At 40.8% G+C, this 22,359-nt stretch overlaps 1 protein-coding gene and 2 long non-coding RNA genes across 10 annotated transcripts in view; 2 read left to right on the top strand and 1 right to left on the bottom strand.

The window, feature by feature from the left end:
• Positions 1 to 22,359, bottom strand: part of LOC111264780 (carbonic anhydrase 1) — a 63,691-nt gene that overhangs the window by 19,516 nt on the left and 21,816 nt on the right. The window contains exon 1 of one of the 8 annotated variants that reach the window (XM_022840920.2): positions 5,252 to 6,445. The exons of 6 other annotated variants lie outside the window; for them this stretch is intronic. In XM_022840920.2, the coding sequence (XP_022696655.1) occupies positions 5,252 to 5,348 (97 nt within the window). In that variant the 5' untranslated portion in view covers positions 5,349 to 6,445. Of the gene's footprint in view, positions 1 to 5,251; positions 6,446 to 22,359 lie in introns of those variants that run through there. One more of the 8 variants, XM_022840919.2, reaches the window with a different exon arrangement.
• On the top strand, positions 11,683 to 12,479 carry LOC147752905 (uncharacterized). The gene is made up of 2 exons (XR_015312809.1): positions 11,683 to 11,788; positions 12,253 to 12,479. It is a non-coding gene; the product is annotated as an uncharacterized LOC147752905 (long non-coding RNA).
• Positions 15,700 to 17,045, top strand: LOC147752904 (uncharacterized). The gene is made up of 3 exons (XR_015312810.1): positions 15,700 to 16,165; positions 16,310 to 16,497; positions 16,852 to 17,045. It is a non-coding gene; the product is annotated as an uncharacterized LOC147752904 (long non-coding RNA).

Raw genomic sequence — 22,359 nt, 5'->3', positions numbered from 1 at the left:
TTCCGACGTTTTCAGACGTCGTTCTCAATCTTTACGCACATATGCTAATTATTTCAATCTTCTAGTCTTATATACTTCTAGGTAGATAGACCTCATAGACCCAATCCACGTCCGTTGCATGCACTTACATCCTACTACTAAATAAAGTATCTACGGGGAGTCAATAAAAGATCGAAGCTCTTCGATGTTAACGCGATTCAAGGCGGACACTCGTGTTGTTCGCAGGATATATAAATGATAGAAGCCATTTAATTCAAACTTTCTCAGCCGCATGATCATTATTGGATTGATAATTAATTACTAATGTTATAAATAAGGTTCGCCGGTATGTTCATCTAAAAGGCGTGCTCAAATCTTCGTATCCACGTCCTTGGTTTTTCCTGCCTTACGATGGTAAATGGGCCATGCTGTGGAACAGTAAACATGACACCCAAAACTGCTACTGAATTAATTATAGCTTCTTGGACAAAATTCCCGCTCGACCTTTCCTAGATGACTTGGGTTTGTGAAGCCTCCACATTGTTTCGCCCGTGTACCTTTTTCTTCTTGGGTTGTTTTTACTCAGCTGTAGACTTTGTGCGGTGTACCACTTGCGCGACCAACGAAGTGAGCCTTGAAAGTCATTGCGTAATCTGTGACCTTCGAAACCGGAATCCGTTGGTGGTCATCATAAGAACAGGATAAAAGAGTTTGGCGGTCGCGTAGGTTCTCAAGTCACGCAGATAAGATCTGCAAGTGCCTGCAGTCTCGTTATCGCACTTGCTCCGTTCAGCGTAATCTTCGCATTAGTTCTTTTAATTTCATTAGCATTCTTCTTCCCTTTCGACGTTGCAATCACGAGGGTATTGCCAGCAAGAGAACCAGCAGCGTACCCAAGTTTTTTATTGCTGGCTGTTCAATGTTTTTTCGCTGCATTTGCAGAAACCGCGTAAAATACCATGTATGGTATCTTTTACAGTTATTTCATGGTATTAAGAGTTTTATGGCTTCGATATGACAGCTGATTATTGATGATTGCATTTCGATTGCACCCGGAAATTAACCCAATCCTCTGCTTTACCCTCGTTTAAGGTTACTACGTACATTACGAGAGCCTGTAATGTAATGCCATGAAAGGCTGATTTGCAGACAAGCGTGTTGGCAAAAGTTCGTGAAAAATCGACATCTATCTTCTAAAAAAAGTCCCCTGTGGCCCTGGCGAAAGGGTATCGAATCTCGTAAATATCTAGATCTGTGGCAAAAGTGGTACTCTTTCTAGCACAAACAGAAGCTTTGTCTCGAAAGTTACGTGTGCTACTAAGTACGTTATAATGATTAGAAATACCAACTGAAGTTGGCGCATGCTAAAATATAAACTGTGTTCCATGAATCAAAAGTGTACACACACAGACGAATACACAGATGAACAATAGACTGTTGAAAGTTGAGTCGACTGCTAACAAGCAATGCTATTAAACTGATGTTATGGAGTGCCAATAATATTGATTTCAATTACAGATTATTAACTAGCTTAACAGAACCTTAGCTTAAGTTAAGTTTAAGCCAGTGGTTTAATTGTCAGTACTTTTAACGAACCTGTACGATCTATGTGCAAGATCATCGTCGAACCCTCTCGAATTTGCTGACACGCTTACTCTACCGTTGTCCTAGGAGAAGTTGAATAAAATCTAACCTGGCGAATAGATAAACCACATTCATCTTTGCCTACCTGTAGCTAGAACGTTCCTGCAAGAGAGACTCTTTCCTGATCGAAGAGTTTTTTCTCTGAAATTTGAAAATCTGTTGTATGTCAAACACAAACAGGATAACTACGAGTGCCACCGCCCGAGCTCAGCGGCGGGCTATTTCTCCCCGGGATCTCACTCTACGGCAGGGTTGTGATGTTACATGTCAAGATGTACGCAAACTTCGGTTCCAAAGCAAATGGTGCGTCGACACAGATGCTAGTCTTCTTACTCGGCAAATACGCGCCTATTCCGAAAAGGAGCCGGCTGGCCTGCCTTAATTTGACAGTAACAGGTCAGTATCAAAGCTTCTTCACGTCCGGCAGTGTGCAGATGGTTTTCCCTGCTTCGGGCGCGTACTTCACATCCCAAGAAGTTCCTGGCGCAGCTTAGAAGGCCTTAACATCTAAGGCTGTTCTTCTTGATTTCATTAGAATAATTCTGTCCACAGTACGATCGTTTCACGATAAGTTCGAATCAAATAGATACACTCTAAATACTAGCGCGTCTATGACCACTTTGGAAAACATGGTCGACAATAACATCTATGTTAGCTTCGAACTTCCAACCGTGCGGGACATTTAGCGGCCCACTACATTAGGCTGAAAAAAAATCGAAGGTTTTAATCCACTTTTAGGTTAAAATGCTCAGCTGGGAGCAGGTCTCCTTCGGAATAGCGAGACAACTAAAAAAGAAGTATACTTGAATACAGTTTAAAACTTCGACAACGTCGTGGATCAATATTGCCTCGACCGGACATCATACGTCATTCGATAAGACGGAAAAATCACGCATAAAACCCGATATGCCCAAAGCTGGATCTCTGACCATTTCAGGCTTTGCCGAAGATAGGGCGCTTTTGAGAGGCGTTTATCAGAATTTAATTGGATATATTAGGCATCACGTGTTTGAGCAAAAACCCAACTACACGACGAAACTTTAAGCGGTTGTTAGTACTTGGAATAAAAGGTTTCGTAAATTGACTGATGAATGAATAAATCAACGATTAGCTGTTGTCTAGCCTAACACGTTCTGAATATATTTGTCGCTGACGGCACGCTTCAACGAACTTGTCCCAAATGTCCGCTTTTACTTAGATATAGCCTGTGCGTAAATCTAGACGGGACACCCTGTATATATTTTATTAAGGAAATAAAAGATTGACCCGTACATAGATAGACGTCCGAGGCCTCATAGGATCAGGGTGAATGTGTGTGAGGTGCTAACTACTGTTAATCACCGAGAAAGCTACGCCGGTTAACTTTATTTTGGTAGGACGCGGCGTGGTGACACACTGAACTCTTGCCCAAACTGCGTGTTCCTAAAAGCGTATGTAGGCAAACTGGGCAACGTTTGTCTGTCAGGCAACGGCAGGAGATTTGCTAGAGAAAAATTAGCGGTACCGCTTGTGTTACCTAAGGGCGTGTATAGATCATACCAAAGGACCGCATTCATAAGGTAAATAGTCAAATCGGGCTGCGCCAAATTCGACATGATTTGTACCACCCGTGATTCGACAATAAGGCGCGCCTGGCCGAAAAGTTTTGAGTGTCTGTTACGATATATGTAAATGGGTAAAGCCGTTGTATCTGCTAATCGCTTGCAAGATCTTTCAGCTCTGTTTAGGGTCAAGTCAAGCGGAAATAACACCAATTTATCGTCTTCGTTATAATTCGATCAGTCAATAAAAACTATTAATCTTTTCGTGGACACGCACTGCGTAGTATTCTGAGGTAGTGATTGATGGGTAGAGAGGTTCGCGTATCGTGACTTGATCTTTAGACTCAGTTTTTGACAGAGTTAAATGGCGTCTGGAACTATATTTACTATTTCCTGACCGTACATTTCAATTAAGGCGACGTGCAGGCTCCTATTCAGAGCTAAGCGTTAAGAAGACGAGTTATGGTTACGGTAAGTAGAATACGATGAAGGTCTAAGAAAGCAATTACATCAGTCAAAGAGGAATCTTATGATTATAATACACTTTCATGCTTTGTAAAGGTTTAAAAAGGGCATCACGTACAGTTTTCTTATAAGCTACTCGACGTGTTCACTCTTATTTGACATAAACGTAAAACCACTTCTTCGCTAGCTAGACGGATCCCTATATTAGTGCGTTTGTATCCATAATAACCTCAATCTTCACCAATTTTGCACTCCATACTATCATATCATTGTAATTACCATAAGTTGGCATTCGCTAGCTGCTAGCCTATTTTGTCCGCACTAACGTTGTTGGACCTTTTTATGAAGTTTAGTCTACGGTATCCTGCGCACGGTTTGTGGCCGACCACTTGTTCGCCTGTGGCTTTACATTGGTTAAAATGAAAATGGCCTCACTCGAAAAAATTACCAGTCGCAGTTCTTAATCAGACGGATAGCCAAAACATGCGATAACACGACGGCGGTATACAAACAAGCGCCAGAGCCCACACGGCAGAGGAGTTCCAGTTCATGATATCATCTATCGTGTTACTGTTTATCTGGTGCATGTACAGAGAAATAGTGGGATTGAAGTGCGTGAGCACGCGATTCACTAACGTCGATTGAACGTAGCAGCTGATTAGCGACAGATCAAATTCAGCGGTACTCGAAATGAAGAAGCAGACGACTATTGGAGTTTGTGGCTCGATTAAGTAATCACTCCATTTACCTCTATGTCGTCTGCTGGTGTTCGAATAAAAATAAGGCGTTAACAATAGACGATTATGCCGAAGTTGGTTTCCTAACCGAAAAAACCTGCCTGCCAAAGGTTCAACAGATCACAGAGTAGTAACAGATGAGTTGTCCTTAATAATTGGAAAACTGGCTTCTAGACAGTCTAATACAGTCGTCAATCGAGATTTAAGTTATCAATTATTCTGTATTATATTGTGTAACAAGCTAACATTGTTGCTGAGCGTTTGTGTACGACATGACTGATTAGAATAATATAGATTCAGATCAATAGCATTGCTGCGGGAAAATTATGCTAGAAGTTAGTAAAGATTTCTAGTAAACTTGAATAGTTATAAATGTGTATTAATAGGTGCGCTTCAGAAGTCTCAAGAGCTTCTTAAGATATTTGTCTTTCTTTGTCTATCGTTGAAACAGTTGAACACGTTTTAAAACTTCATCCAATTCATAGATTCATACGATTGCATTTGTACAGAGTATCTCTGTGGCGAGAAATGTACCGTTTTGTTACATGCGTTTTTATCCCTACACACTAATCTACCCTAATAACATAAGCTATACAAGTATTCTAGTGTAACACAGTGACTAACATCAATAAAATTACTTCGTGTGAGCTAGTATGTACAGAGGCAGATTACAGATTAGAGTGTAATTTTTTTATCGTTTTGGCGACAATGTATTTCCGGCGAAGTATCACGTGCTAGCAAGGCCTGTTTCTTTAAATCATAATAGCTTTTCTAGGGTAGCTTTTGCATTCAGGTAAAGAACTACATAGCACATGGATCTTAATGTAATTCCAGAGTTAACCACATGCTGAATGTCTATCCGTATAAACATTTCATATAACCTACCTTCTTCGTCGAGAACAACCCGCTTGAAATGCGAAATAGTGGCTATGCACTCGTCGCGCCACACGGCGGACGCCAACCTTCCAAAAGATTTCAACATGTTTCCCTCTCTAACGATTGCAAAGAACGAGATCAAATGTAGTTTACTAGGCTGCGCGTTATCGACCAACGGGGATGTTGGTTATTTGTGTATAGGCTGGTGTTATCCAGCCAGTTTTTGTTTTTATCCCAGCAATAATTATTCACTACCTGGACTAGGCCAGAATGACGTAAGCCTTTCTGAAACTACACAGTTATTCGTTGTCGATACCGCCGGGGTGCTATAATCGTGTCCTGAACCCCGGCGGCTGAACGGTCACACGAAAACCACCTGTGGACCTCACAAACCACTAATATTTTAAGGTCGACAATTGAGTTCTCTGATTATAGTGCTTGACACAAACGGCAGCGGCTACGAGAGCTGAGGTCTGTGGTAACAACACAAAAGTACAATACAGCAAAGGCCAACCTACTATTTCAATAACAAACAGTTTAGACCCGTCTGCTCTTAGCTCGCGGAAATCCGAAACGAATAGCACTCATTAAATAGTCAAACGATGTATCCTGCTTGATCATCCAGTCGTTCACCATCGTCCGCACTCGGAGTAAAAGTGAACTTGTAAGCTCAATTTTATAATTAGGAATAAGAAGATAGATAGTTCTACCTTGCCAAATAGTGTGGTACGATATAACAATACAGTTAAATCATTCAGTAGCTAGAATAATGGGTCAATGGACGACTGGACGATGTCACAGACTGGCTTGACATCGTGTGATTCTTCTGACAGTCGAGCCGCGCATGAGCTGAATAGTCTGTACCATTATGGATTTTTGCACACCAACAGCCTGCTGCGTCCTACCCCGTTTACTATACTCGACATTTCTTCTATACAACGAAGATGATGAAAGACTAAGGGTGACTGTGTGTGAGCGCGAATACGCTACTGAACTCGTTGCTGACAGTAGGGATCCTATCGGGAATGAGCGTCAACTGATAGTAGACGTGCTAGGGTAGCTGAATTGCGTCGTTACAGCACAGACCAACTAAGAACAAGACATCGAAATACAAATAGACGCACTACCGGGAAGATTGTAGACAGAAACCCTTTCCCGGTCGACGGCTGTCGCGTTGGCACCTGGTTGCTTTCTTCGCTGCCGTTCGTTGAAGACTGCATGTGAACGATGCTGCTGGATAATCCATAGCAGTACGCGCGTCAAGCGACGTGTAGTACGCTCTGTGTGGCGATTGGTAACTGACTTCATTGCCGAAATTGTCTTTGTAGCTGGTCCTCAACACGCTCTTGGCTTCATCCTTGCCAACGTTTGCTATGAATGTTATGATGTCAAATTTGAATCAGTCAGATAAAGAGGTAGTATATTTAACTACATAAAGCTCTGGTTGCAGGCCAAACTCTTGTTATTGTTGTGAAGGGCCAATCGCGGCTGATGGTTTATTCATTTGCAAAAGCAGCGATAATTCTACAAGCTCCACGGTAGTTGCCTGCTCGTTTCCCGCAAGCTCAGGGCAACAAAGATCAGGCAGATAGTTATCAACGAATAGTTACAAATGGATATCACTGTTGTCGTACGAGGTAGTCAGTTGGTGCAAAATTTGGCAAAGCCTTTGTTTTTTGCTAACATTACGTTTATACGGAGCAGGGCGACCCGAAGCTGAACAGTTCAGCCCAGTGGAGCCGACCCCGCGTTTCACTTGATTGATGAGGCAGCTTTCGCGTTTTAAGTTTAGGTGGCGCCCTCAGTGGCCATTGTGGAAATGTTCGTGTGATAATCATAAGTGGACTGCATAGAGAGAGTACAGAGCAGCAACTGGCCGATGGATCTTCACCTCTTTATGTGAGCCTAGATTGTATTCGATCACGCTCTTCGAGATCCAATAGATGTATGCACTGGGTAACTGAAGCCTAGAGTGCTCTGTGTACCGTAATTCAATATTAGTAATTGTAACTTGCTTTCAGATAGGCGAAACTGCGCGTTCCAATCGTTTAACAAAAGTTGGATTGGATGTAAACGAATACTTAGCTGCCTCATATAACCCTATTTTCTTTAAATTTAGTCAAGGGGCAAACTCAGTAGTATGAACTGCACTAAATTTCTGACCCGCCTGTACCAAAGGAATGCAGAAGAAAAAAAAACATGACATCAGACTTTAAAATAGATCGATCCATCGTTCAAACAGGGACAGAGAAAATTAAACGATCGTTATTTAGCTATGAGTCATCAAATGCGATACGTCGGTTGAAAAGAAGCTTCAGCAAACTTTATATGCTACAGTTTCTCGAAGGAAATTTGATTATTTCTGCGCTGTTATGTGTTTGTATCATCGAGACGCTTCATTCGAAGAGTCGTTCGAGACTTGAATAGTCCCATATCCTCTTTCGACTAAAATCGTTTGCGCTTAGTAATTCCGGTAGGAACAAATCCGGATTTTCCGAGGCGCCAAATAACGCTATAAAACATAGTAGGCTGTAATCCTTTAGCTCTTCGAAGCCTTTATAATATCATTTTTGTGCTTAGATCCGTCACTCCATTGTAGGTCAGAAGCGCATGGTAACAGCTTTATTAGTTTCACAAAACGTATGCTGCCTTTCAATTTTGCCCATTCTTTGATGCGCTGACGATGATTGTCCTTATCTTCGATTCCATCTGATATGAATTTGCCGCCAGACGACCAATAATATCAAGCAAATGACGTTCTGCAAGTTCTGTCGGACGTTGCCTAACGTGCCTCAATTCCGCTTACGACTCTCGTTCATTAGCGGCGGTTTGTTTCTCCCAACAGAATACAGTAGATAAGACAGCCATGTCAGCTGTACAGTGTTTCGTCTCTCCATCTAATGAACGCAGATACAATATGAACAAGGGATGCTAAAGCGGTTAGGAGAAGGACGCTAACCTTCTAAGTCAGTTAAATAACTAAATCATATAAGCAAATCTTTTGACCGATCCAGTATTTTCGCTTAACGGAGTAGGTAAAATAAACGAAAAGGGATCGTTGGGAGTTGTAAATGGTCTGCGCGAAAGGAAACTTGATTTTTTTCCGCAGAGACATTTGCTCAGCTCGTGTACGCCACGGCCGCTATGGTACCTGCTTTGCAGCTGTTCTCAGCTGGGCCTGCAATTCTCGAAAAGCTATTTTTCTCCTTAGGAACGGTAGCGGCTGGTGTAGGTGTCGTTTGGGGGGCTGAAAAGCTGAACGCTATGGAGCATCGGGACACTCCCGTTCGAAACGAGAAAGCATCTTGCAATGAATGAACATAACGAGTCTGAGACGAAAGGATTCGTTGATGACTGTTAACTATGGCCCGCGAGACTTGTGGCAACTCTTATAAATAGATTTATTTAACACCGAAAATATGCTTCTTCTGGCTACAAATGTCTGACGATGATTATTACTGACTGTTAGTTGTTACGCCTGCTATTTTTTTAAAAATATTTTCGTTGGAAACAGTAAATCCAATTTAAAATTATAACAACACTTGGCCTTATCAAATACGAATTTCATATGTAGCCGGTGGCGTTACGTGTTTTTTTGTAATACCTGAATAGGATTACTCTCACCACATCGATCTGAGAGAAATCGACGACTTGATCACATAAAAGTAGACGAAGTGAACCCATAAAACTCAGTAATCTATGTAGCTCGTGTTTTGCCGCCTATATCATCGTAGCATTGATCACGTACGTTCAAACACGTCTTCCGTTAAGTCTTTCGTCTAATACGTGACACAACTCAGATGAATATCGAGAATGGATTGATACGGTATAGCAGGAAAACGTGTCATATCGTAAAATCGAAGACTACGACGGGCAAGAAGCGACGCTGCACTAGTAAACGGCAATTGAAACACGTAGGATATGTATTAAAGACAGACGAAGTCAACATCATCTGTTTCAATCTGATCATACGTTTTATATAGTAACAAAACTATTAGTGCTAAGAAGTAAAACCTACGATATCGGAAATCAAAAGAGCAGGTTGCTTTTACCAGCTAAATGTTCAATGTATGCTGTAACGGTTGCTACGTCGGAGCACCGATAATACCTTCGCGAGTTCAATAGCAGTTCTATAATTTATGTCCTTTCCGAGATAAAGGACTTTCCATTGTAAACTATGACTGCTGCCTGAGGCTAGAAATTCAGCAGGCAACTTGTTGTTAATATGAGATCATAAGGAAAGCTTCGAAAATTGGTGAAGTAAAAGCTTTTCATATGCAAGATCAAATGAACAACCCGTATGGGAAGTTCCCACCAAGCAAAAGTTAATGCATTTTTAATAGAGACGGTTATGCTGTCGCGAGGTTTCGACGAAGTGCCAAACAGTTTGACAACAAGAAACAAAACTGTCCTATTCCATCGCGCCGCTTTCAATATGGCTTCAGAGGAGTCGTGAATTAATACAATTTTACATTTAGTAACACTTTTATAAGGGGTTTACCCGGCTATAAAAATAACACTGAAAACGATCCAGATAAAGATAACACGAGCGATAACAATAATGTCACTTGTAAAGAAGAAAACTGCTTTTATCATAGTCTCCGTGTAGCTCGCTAACCGTCGAAGGACGGAACCACTTGCACCCTACAATATATACTGGATACACCCGTCATTTGCAGTAAAATATAGTGGTCTGATAAACGAAAGAAAAGGTTCTTATAATAGTCCTTAGCCATCCCGCTTGGCTAAGCGTATCGATTAAATTCAGCGCCTTTTTTCAACTCTATTTCTGCTCACAAAAAATAAGCCTTTTCTGCCAAAGCGCTCTGTAGAGTTGTCCAACGTAAGAGATTATAACTTTGATGATTCATCGTTATTGTAATTTATAGCCCTGGTGTATTTACGTTTTTGCAGTCAAACTAGTGGTGGCCCGCCTCGATGGCATCGTATACCGACAAACGTGTAAATAGGCATCAAAAAAAAAAAAATATCATCACCTTATGTTATTAGTCTGTCACAACAGCCTGAACAACAACGCAGCCGTTACGATAATAATAATAATGGAGCAAACGATAATGAAAAAAAGATTCGTTTACGATTTGGCATTCGGCCAACGTATCTGGCCAGCATAGTCTTTTAAGCTAGAACTACAAACAATAGGCAGACGCTCGTCGCATAGTGTCTCTAGAAGGCGAGCTTCTACACACGGAGACAAATCGACGCCATGACGACGCGACGATAAATGACAGACAACTAAGCAAAAATTAACAGAGACTGGCTGACACCAGTAACAACAATGGCGTCAGATAGGGTCGCGTTCATTGCGACGGCACGACCGTCAGTTTCGCTTGAAATTCCTAAAAAAATCATTAAAATTAGGCATGAGACATGAAAGGGTAAAAGCGATTCAGTAACATCTAAAACCAATGAGGGAATTTACGAGTGGTGAGTGAGGTCACGAGGACGAACGAGCAAAGGAAACTGATCTGATAGCAGCGCACGTTCGCTAGCCGCCTTGATGCTCGCAGTCTCCTCCGTAAGTCTACTTCCACTAGCGAAAGACCAATGTAGACACAATAACAATAGTTCAGCGAATATCGGGCGTTGCCAAACAGGTATTTGCAGGCGGGTGACGTTCGAGGGGATCATCGCACAATTTGATCGTGTGTCTGTTTAGTTTTGAAACTAGCTTCTATCGAATACAACTAATTCGTAAATTACTACTATAAAAGAAAACGTTCTGTATTAAGACAGATATTATAGTGTAATTATATAATAATAATAATAATAATTAGAGTGATTAATTATAACTACTAGATAATGAACAACTTTAGCTTTTACAGCTTTTGCAATTATGGCGTCAAGGCTTATGTTAGACAGAATGGGATTGGCTTTCGCGAGGTTTCGAAGAGATCGGTCAGGACAAGATGGCCAACAGCTACTTTAATCCTAATTCAAGGGGCTTCGTTTTCTCCTTAGATAAAATGCTTCTGAACTGCCTTTCGACGATCCCGGAACCAAGCACGCACTACGGTACGATGGGCACAATGGGGTACCATTCAGATGCCCGTGAATGGCCTCCAGGTCTGAACCGGTCAAGCTGAGCTGGGCGGAGCGCGCTGACACACTAATCTCATTTAGACCTGCCGCCTCGACTGTACAATGATCTGAACCGTACTCAATCCGAGTTTTATCCAAAAAGCAGTTTATTGCAGACGCTCGGCTGTTGTCTCTTCTATCGCCAGCTTAGATAATGAGCGTTTAGAGTTTTACGAGATTGTAACTGCGAAACAGTGCTTTGGGGGGCTCTGTATATGCTTAGTAGGCAAACGTATTATCATTGCGCTATATCGAGTAAGATGATCAGCCTTGATACCGCTATTCAATGGTATTTCAAACTTTTTTTTGTGATTGTTTTTGTACATGCTTCTAAACGATTATCTAAGCATTTTGCACGACTGCCACTAATTGTAATGCCTACGTTCACAGTCAGTCAGAGGTAATGTCGAAAAACAAACGTAAAAGCTCATCAATGAGGTTCCTACGGTATGTGTATCCCTTTATTGTTGCGTATTTGCTATATAGTGCCGATTCTGTCCGTATCCAAGGAGCATCATTGCTGGAACTCTATGCTTGCCCCCAATCAATCAGTCTATGAAACTAAGCGATCCCTCGCTATTTCGTACAGGATAGGTTATCACAAGATGTATTTTTAGAGGCGGTTTTTAAAGAGCCTACGCCGCAAACGTCCGTCAAAGAGAAGGCCTACTCTTAGAGATTGCGTCGGTTAAATATTAAAGACTGTTTCTTCGGCACTGTGGCACCGTCCGCGGCATAAGGACTAACCGTCACCATACTGGTCTTCGTTATCTAATAGATTAAAGCGTAAACATAAAGAGTAAATGTATACGCTTAATATCAATATAGTACATTTAGTTTCTATGAACCTGCTCGTACAGTTGTGTGTATTACCTAGTCTTACAGGATGACGGCTATTCTTTACATTACAGCCTGACGCGTTTGAAACGTTTCACGGTACGACCATTGATAGCTCGATCATGTAGGATGCCGCTCTATCAGAGCTACGAAAGTGAAAGCAAATAGTCAAAATATCCGAAAGACAAATACTGCCGCGTAGCGATTGGGACGACCTTGAAGATGAGTCAGTCATGTGTGGACATTGGAAACAGCCCGTGCGGTTCTGAACTTAATAATAATAACATTATTCACCGGTAAAGCGTTCAATTGATTCGCGGGCCTCCACTATTTACGCAGCTAAATCTTAAATTTGCTACGCAACTGTTTTAAGTGACGATGTGCAACAAAAAAGTAAAAGTCTGACATGATAATCTCGAAAGGGTGAGCCTCTGATTTATGATCAAGCAGTTTATATTGCCTATGGGTGGAGCAGAATCACGTTTGCTGTAGCATTTCATTATGACTTGTTGTTTTACTTACCCAGAAAGAAATAAAGAACATTTAGTGTGTGTTGTCGAAAGACAATTAGGACGCTATGCAAGTTTCTTAATAAACACTCACAATCTAGGGGGCTCTGGTTGGTTAAATTTTCGTCTTGCGAAAAGTACTTTGCCAGTCGATATATGAATGGTTTTCGTTTGAGAAATTGGCATTTGAGTGGCATGCGAGGATGTCCTTGCGGTGGACATTAAAAGGGTATGAGTATAAGCATCATCACCCGGTAGTGGTTGAAACGTTTACGTGCCCTTCGCAGGCCCCTGTCACGAGACTGACAGGGCGATTAACCTTGGACCGTAAAATCCTATATTTCGAATATGTAGCGATTCATTTTGTAGACAGGTAAACTTGTTCCCGTCATTGAAATTGTGTGGAAATTTTTAACGGTAGCAGGAAAGCAAGAAGATAACTATCAGATCCTACAGTACACTGTTCTCATTGTACACAATATTGTTATTGTGCTACCGATCTAGCTAACCGAGCTTACATAAATCAACTGCCGTTCCGAATGTCAGATTATGTACGGCTAATATGACTACGATAACAGAACAAGCTCAATAGGGTACAGTGCATGATAGAGCGTGCATGTGACTAAAGAAAAAGCGATCGAAAGGGTACGGGCCTATGGCCTGTCCACTACACAGTTAGAGAACGGTAAGGATCAGGAACTCGAAAACAACTAATTAGAGAGCCCGAATGGCCCAAAACCATTTATATCTTCTGGATGTATATCATAGATGTACGCCAGGTTTTCTTAGACTACACCGTTCCCGAGCTTCCTATTGACGGAAACACCACTTGGCTCTTTCCGGGACCTGCGTTGCAGCCTAACAACACACAGTTCAATATAGTTAAATTTTGAAAAGATCGTCACTCAATCCACCATGCGTGTTTTACTCTAAATTATACGTACGAACTCGTTTTTGAAAAATGATTCATCCACTTTAATATACATCTAAAGTATTTCTTAAGATCGACATGGATAGTAAAAATTCGAGGCTGGGCGCTTAATTTCGTTAGTCACACGGAATATGTGATGGTACTCCGACGTAAGTTGCATATAAGTCTTCGAAATAAACAAAGATATAGCTTGAATGAAAGTAGCAAAACTAAAAAAGCAAAACAAACCAACCTCTATACACATGCGTGCCACTAGTAAAGTAATAAATTTTTTACGCCTCTTTTTTTATCTAAGAAGTAAAAGGCTGCTATATAAATTGTAAAAATACATGGAATTGGCAGGCCCCTGTAAATAAGTCCTCCTTATAAAGGCAGCGTTAAGCCACAGCTCAGTACTCAAAATGGCTTCGAGCAAAACCCCAAACTTGGTCTAGACTGTGCGCAATCTGACCCCAGTAAGTGAGATGCCAATAGTGAAACTGGCCTAAACTAAACTAGTGAATTGAAATTAAGAGCCCAAGCACGGTCCGACTTTCGAGCTTCTGCTGTTGAAATCCGCCAACACCAAATGCACTAGCGTTTCCTCTGTCAGATCGTAAAGTGGGAGCCAACTGGGCTTTCAGATGACAACAAACGACCCATAAATCTAGTGTCACACATACCATACAACCTGTATACGATGAACAAGGCGATATAATACGAATATAAATAATATAGTAGTAAAATAATTATTTAAATTTAGATGCGAGAGCTAATAGCATGCATATGAAAATGATCAAATACTTATCTGAATGTACCATAAGTCACTTAGCAGTACATCGAAATAAGTAGCTGGGCTCTCAGCACGAGAGAAAAGCAAAGGTGACAGCTGAAAATATTTTGTAAATTATGCGCACACAGAAAGTATTTACATTAGAGCCATGGGGAGCGCTTCGTTCCTTACTCAGCAGTAAGGTTCACGTCGAACACTCACCGAGTAAAGAATGTATTGTTTCTACTCTAATACAGAGCTGATAACGACGCATAAACTAACTGCCTGACACTTGACTCAGGGATAAAAGTAAACAATTGTAAAAAGGTCAAGCTAAAATTAATCACGTAAGGCTGGGATGCTAACGCAAACGGCTATGCCGGACGTAAAACTTGAAACGTTTTGTCATTCTATTCGAAGCTCCATCTCTCGCCGTTTCGAACTTAAAGACTAATTCCATATTTGGATAGTTTTCATACGATTAATTTTGAACACTTTATACAAACGAAAGCCCTCCAATAAAGTTCCGCAAAACATTGTTGTACTAATAAAACATCATTATATAGGCTGGTCACTTCTGTAAAACTTCCTGACACGCGGCGACCGGCGAACCCTGTAATGTTGATTTTGTGGCATATGTATGGAATATACAGAGGCAACCTTATCGCCGTGTACAGATGTAATATATAACTAGGAAAAGCTATGTAAATGTTTGTTTTAGCCTTTTCCACTTGCTAGTAATTGTGTTTCAGTTTAGTGCGTATGTAAGAGAAAACCTTTTCTGCTTGCGGCCTTAAAATTAGATCATGTGTACTCAAAATAAAACTTGATAAGATCTTATCATTGTTGTGTCTGTAGTTATCTAGGGTCAAGAATAATGTGGCATAAAAACACACAGACGATAAATCGAATTTTGCATTGTCCAGCAGTTTTTCGCAGTCGCGTGATGTTCCTGTTTTTACATCTGACTAACTTTGGCCACAGTGAACGATACGACAACACGTTGCGTATGTGCGCTCGTACGAGCAGCTCATTTCGGCGAAAACATAAAAAAAAAAACAATTTCAGACAGTCACACATTAGCGCGATTCTGGACCTTGAATACTGTGCGTGAACACGTTTCATGTAAATCACTTATCGAACCCTTTAAGGGACATCCGTCAATCTATGTCGCGTATGGATGAATTAGCTCTCGCTACACGGCTCAGCTAATCGCTATCGAAATAACAAGAAAAACAGGAATTTTAAGTTTTTAGTAAGATTGCTTTGAGCATGAGAAAGCTGTCGAGAAAGCTTCGACATTAATAATGGGTCAGCTGAGTCTCCTGTGCCGCGTTTGAAGTCCGAGGCGGCAGCAGCCATAACAGAAGTAAACAAATAGGGTGTTTTTCATTCGACGTTCGACGAAATTTCTGCTTTTGGGCAGCAACGAATACGTTACGGTCATGTCAGCTGGTGTTGATGCTGTAGGCTGTCTGCGTTGTCAGTTTTGCCTCGAGCACATATAGCCGCAGTAGCGATTTTGAGTCGTCACTAGCAGTCTTTTAAAACAATTTGCTCTTCAAGATGCTGACGCGTCCTTCAATGAAGAATACTACCTGATAAACTACAGATGGATCGTTCTACTGTAACGTGCATAACGTTCTATTGTGACGACGCAATAGTCCATTATCCTATAAGTGGCACGTCTATCTAACGTCTATCTATTATCTACGAAAATCTGGTTTCGACTAAAAGGGAAGTGCGTCCAGGATACAATGTGTATATATATACCCGGATCTATAATAGAATATACAGTAAGTGGAACAGGACCGATGTGTTGAATGTTTTATATTTTACGATATATTACCCTGAAGATATTTGAAAGCGACCAGTATTTTCGTGTGATATTTTTAAGGATCAGTGTTTTTATCGCCTTAAATTGGTTTCTTTTGCATGAGGATGAAGCTTCTTAGCGCTAATCTCCTTCCAAGCAAGCATTCGTTTGTGGCCCCGTGGGCCCGCTTTGGTTGTATTTCGAAAAGCAAGTGCAACAGGGGGCGAATGCAACTGCGGTATAAATCAATGTAAAGAAAACAGAGGAATATGATGATATCACTGCCTTTCAAGTGTTCAGGAGTTTACGACTGTAAGTCCGACGCCTTTTTTCCCAATATATGAATTATCCTTTTACGGTATGTCACAAGCTGGTCTCTCTCCTTATCAGTTTGTTAATAGGTGTTTGTTGCCGCTGCACCCACTTGTTCAGAAGCAGTACGAGTGATAAGATGACGATTATAATGCTTCAATTCTAAAAATTTCATTGTAGTTCAATTTACGTCTTTTGCGATTATGCGTACATTTAAAACAAGATATGGACCGGGTGAATTTCGCAGGAACTCACCTGCCGCGGTACGTCAAACCTTTTCCTTAACCTTCCAACGTTTGCGTATAAACAATGCTATGTATATATCCCCTTTTCTGATATTTGTGCCTAAAATAGATTCAGCTCTTGACGATCATCACCTGCTTACGGCATATCGATCTGTGCAACGCTTACGTGCGATATCACCTCGTGGTCGTTATTACGCAAGAAAGGTGCAACTGGGTGCAAAGACGGCGGTCAGCTGCTTATGGCAGCCTCGGTTTCGGTTAAAATAGCTAAATAAACTGATAGTGGATCTGTGTTTTGCCAGGCCCTTGATCTTTTCAGTTTGCCCCAGCATCTCATTGCTCCACGGCTTCAGTAAGCTTCTGAACAGGCGGGCGCGGCGGCAACAAATACGCATTAGTAAACTGATAAAAAGAGAGACCGGCTTGTGACACGGCGCTCACACAGATATTTGAGAGTAATTGTCACAGAAGATTCCGTATATATATCGTATCAGATAAATATTGTACCCCTTAAGTGAGACACATTTTTCTGCGCGTTGTAAGAAGCTGATTTTTATTAATTTCAGTAAACAAGCGAATGCGTAGGTTCTCTATCAGTACGATAACGGAACGTGTTCCAAGTAAATTGCTCGATTTCGTCTTCGACTTATTATGCTATCAAAGCTACTTACGGGCATAGCTTAGTAACAGACTGAAAATCATTGACATTGGTGTTTTCGGGCACAGAGTAACGCTTTATCGAACATCTGGATCATGTCTACAAACAGGATACAGGCTTATTTCATAGAATGTGGACCGCTTTGGGGTGAAACAAATAATATAATAATAATAATAATCACTTGATTAGGAACTAGGAAACTAGGAAAAATAAGTTTCTACGTTTAGAATATTTCGCTATTCTGAATCAGACAAAGGAAAGTTACGTATTATTTGCTGAGGGTGAGATCAGGGGGTCGAAAAGAATCGTAACAAGGTACTTTTCCCAGCAATATGGCTATTTGGACATATTTATCGTATCCGACGAGCCCTTCCAAATCATCCAGTTACTATCCATCTATCATAATTCATCAATGTTCTAATACGTTTTTGAATTAATAGGGTAACTTCAGTCAGCCTAGCCGTTAAACCCACTAAATGGGTTCTATTGTTCACTTTATCGCTTGATCACCTGAACATCGAGCAATATAGCATTGAATAGAGCGTAGAGTGCTTCACCAGGCCGCCTAAATTTTCTCGGATTAAAGCTGTTGGGGCACGTAGTGCCAGTTTTATTCGCCTATTTCAAAATAGGACAACGAATCTAAACGGTGGAACAGCTTTAAAATTAGTAGATACCCAAATCGGAAAAGCTTCATTTCATTACCTTAAATAATAGACAGATAGTTAATTGACTCAGTTAAGAAGCTACCCACAGTAAAACTAACTATAAGTATGTAAGTTTGTTTATTTAATCGTGCATGTATATTGTGTAGTTTTATCACATATGTAACGTAGCAAAGTTACACTTGATATATATATTGGTATACTTACCCAGGCGAGATGAATCTTTTATCACCTAGGTGACTCACGATAAAATCTAGTAGTTTTGTATCGAAGCAATGATCGAGTAGGCCGAAAGTGTGTCTAACCTTTGAGTGTGAATATCTCCCGATAAGTTAGCCGATAATCCATCCGCTTCCTCCATTTACTCGTCATTTGACTATTACATCAATTATCTTCAATAGCATGATTTTGTTAGCTCGCTCATATTTGATCGAGGACTCAAATGAGGTCACGCCCAGATTCAAGCCTACACTATGTCTACGTTTTTCCGATTGCCAGGCAAATACATTATCACTATAGTAATGCAAGGACCTTCTGAGCATATTTACGTGGCATCAGGTTGATCCTTTTCATTTCAAGTTTCATTACAGATGACACATTCGTATAGCTACCTCATTTACTATTGTCCAGGCCTTCTGCAGATACGATGAGAGACCTTTAACTTAAAACCGTATACACGATGCATTATGAAATGATGTGCACACTCTAGCAAACGTCTGTAGTTGGAATTCAAAATCTGTGTGAAAGTCGACGTATTATTAAACTTTCCTTATAAATAACTATACTATAGTGAGTTTGCCCTTCCTTCTTCTATTTCTACCTTAACGTACTTTACTCGTGAAGAACTCTGCGACCTGAAACAAGTTTCATTGCAGCAACGAAATATTTTCCCTTTGCAATTGTTACTATTCTTTCTGTTTGAAGTCGCTCAAGTTCCGTCTTTGTGTGTGCCCGATAGAATTGTAAATCTATGGTTTCGTGGTTATCATAGAGACAGTGGGTTCCAAGAGTTGGGCGATAGAAGGCTAACTGAACGTGGACGCTGAACTTGTGAGGCAACAAATCGAAAAGAGCAGAGGCTTTTAGGTTTGGGTAGTTTCAGAACCAGGCGCTCTTACCTGCGCTCGGTTCGAGACTACCTAATAACGAGCTACAGCCGGTATCTGTAATTGAGCAAATCTGTGTAGCTTGTCTACGGATGGAAGTTTGTCTGCTGGGTGTAGAAGTCGCGGCTGCTTGTAAGTACATTCAGATGTTAGCGAAATTTTTTTTATCACCGCAATTAACGACTGACGATACGTTGTGTTATAACTAGAAATGAAAAACTTGCCCACAGTAAAAATAATAATAGTAGTAATAATAAATATAACAACAGCGGAACAAGGGAGATAAACCGATGCACAAAATGCAAACCGGCTTCGAAAAAACTAGTAGCAACATTCTGGGTACTGAACAATATTCAAGACCGAATCCATACATTGCTGACGAAGGCCTACGAGTGCCGGAAGCTGGCGGAATGGACTTAAAACGTTGTTACTAATAGATTTCTTTTGTAAGGCCGCGACAGAATAGAGGGTACCAATGAAGCATTTAAACTGAAATCAAAACTGACGCATTTCGGCAAGCATTTGCCAACGAACAGCTTTTGTCCCCTTGTCTCAAGAGACAAGAGTTGGTCTTTCTAGGAGAAGAGGACCGCTATCAAACGAAGTATCCACGAAATGCTCTAATTTATGATGATTTTTTGTCGAGAGCATCCGACTTGGTGCGGACTCACGAGTGAGCTCACAGAGTGGACTCTAGACGACTAAATCATCACTGAAAGCCGATATAGCTAAACGGGTACAACTCTAAACCTTAAAACGAAATAAGTCAAAGAGTCTCATTGCCACAGACCCTTGGAGCACGTTTTATCCGCCTCCGTTAGCACAAAATGCAGCTTTAGCCATCTTCACCTAAATAGAAGCCTTTCTAACAACTGAATTTTTTATAAAGATACTTCAGGTGAGAGTAGTCCCGTCAACTTTTCTAGTTTCACTAGTTAACTTGCCTAGCGAATGTCTTGCTACATTTTGATGGGACTTTTCCTCGAGTGGGAGTGCGTACGTGCTGTGGACGCCGCCATCCAGCGTTCAGTAGTGGCCTGACTTGATTTTCACTTACCAATAAAGGCCTTCCAAGGCTGCATGGTGACCTTGACCAGTCAACAGCAGTCATGTGTGGACAACTCTTTGACGGAACGTCCTTATTCTCCCTTCCAACGTTTGTTTGTCTATTAGACTATACTACGTTCACTACTAAACTCTGTCGAAACGCTGGAATCATTATCGAGGATTACTCCTTTTCTTTTGTTCACCACAAGTTCTCGCTTTTGTTGATAAATTTATCAGGCCTCTTGGTTGGCTGACCCATTTTTTGCGCCTGGTCAACTATCCGCGGTCGTGTCCCCTATTCGTTTTAGTGCCTTTAATGGTGGGATGTGGCGAAGCTACGATAATGTGCACTGTTTCATGCGATGTAGCAAACGTTCTAAACGCCCACCAAAATGGGTTTCTGCTTGACGACTGCTCACGACGTTGATTTTACTGCTGATTGCGTAAGCTCTAGAACAATAGGCAAGTGTATATACAGATAGCAGAAAGCTGAATATAAGAAAATCTAATATCTCGTAGAGTATTACTCTAACAGAGATTTCGTTCTATAGCAGATCAAAACATCGACAAGCGTTACCTTTTCCATTATTTCTCTACTTATGCAGCTATTATATAATAGTTTAGGTTTTATATACATCCCGGTGAAAAACTTGGCCGAATTTGGAATAATCTAGTGAAATGGAAGGGTGCACTAAGATCATTAATCGGTACTACCTTTAACGCATCGAAAGTGTATAACTTATAAAGCCTACTCTCGCTCGTCAAACGGCATTGCCTTATAGGGAAATTTACAGAGCAATTTTCGATACATCATGCAGATAATCCCATTTATACGTTATAAAGCTGAAGTGTTTTTCTTGTTAGATGTTCTACGTTCTAGCAAACATTTTCACCAGCATCGTTAGCATACAGAAACGCTACACCGCATTAAGATCTGAAGGAATCGATAACAAACGTAGATGTTTACTTCAATGCTTCCAGCTGTTCCGAGCACAAGGCAGAACCGCAAACAATGACAGACCGTTGTTATCAAAAATCGAATTCTTCGCATTCGTCGATTGCCCCATCACACGTTCGAGCCTGGTTGATATTACTGCTAAAAATAGGGGAACTATCCATACACAAATGAAGTTCCATCTAAACACAAACTTTGTTCGTATTGTTAATCGTATTTTTTTAATAAACAATTCAGTGCAGTTATTTTGCTCGTGTTTACAGATGAAGTTAAAAAAAAGATGATAATGCATTTAAGGATAACAATTATATGGTCGCCGACTGTGCGCTGAGCACATAGTGGTCATATTATGCTTATGTGCTTAAATTTATCAGAAGAAGGTCGCGGGGCACAAAATTGGTGGGGCGTATAGATCCCAAAAACTCGCGTCTTTTGATTGAGTTCAAGAAAAAATTGGCTAAAATCGGCCTTTATGGCAAAGGGCAACAATTTTTGCGATTTTCTCGCGGGTCAAGTATGCACACACATGCACACGTCAGTAACTCTTAATCAGAGGACTGGACAATGGCAGCAGCGGTAAAAAATGAATTGTAGATATCCAAAGTTGACAGTTCCTGTTCACCGCATGATGATCCATAATTCATTCGTTCTGTTTATCAGTGGCTGTTTCACATGTTTATTCGTAATGCCGTTTACGTAACGTCCGATCCAGGTTACTAGGCTATATTCTTTGTTGTAGCTAATTAATATCATAATCGTTTATTTCTCGATTGTGAACGGCAACCTGGAAGTCCTGTTCATGAAAGTTACTTTCATAGTAATAACTAGGAGTAATAACGGCGTGTAACAATTTAGCCGGAGTGGTAGCCGTTACAAAAATGAAGACGGCAAAGTTGAACCGAATTGCAATTGCCCTGATATTAAAGTGAAATCGTCTAACACGAAAATAGTTCTAGGCTACTTCAGAGTAAACTCTACCTAGCGAATGTACCTCACCTGCCACGTTGCCCCTAATAGCAGAATCGTCGAATACATCTACATGTTGCGCGCTCAGTAGAGCTCACTAATAAGAGATTGAAGATACAAAATCAATTGACTGCTACGGGCAAATATCATATAAAGTGAGGAGAATATAGCGCACTAATAGTGTATATAGCTTTGATAACTCGAAAAACCAGGAGTTAAT

This window comes from Varroa jacobsoni, unplaced genomic scaffold (assembly GCF_002532875.2).
Source record: "Varroa jacobsoni isolate VJ856 unplaced genomic scaffold, vjacob_1.0 scaffold_898, whole genome shotgun sequence".
NCBI classification, from domain to species: Eukaryota; Metazoa; Arthropoda; class Arachnida; order Mesostigmata; family Varroidae; genus Varroa; species Varroa jacobsoni.
The sequence above is the reverse complement of the archived record's forward strand: the minus strand, read 5'-3'. Positions and strand labels throughout refer to the sequence as shown.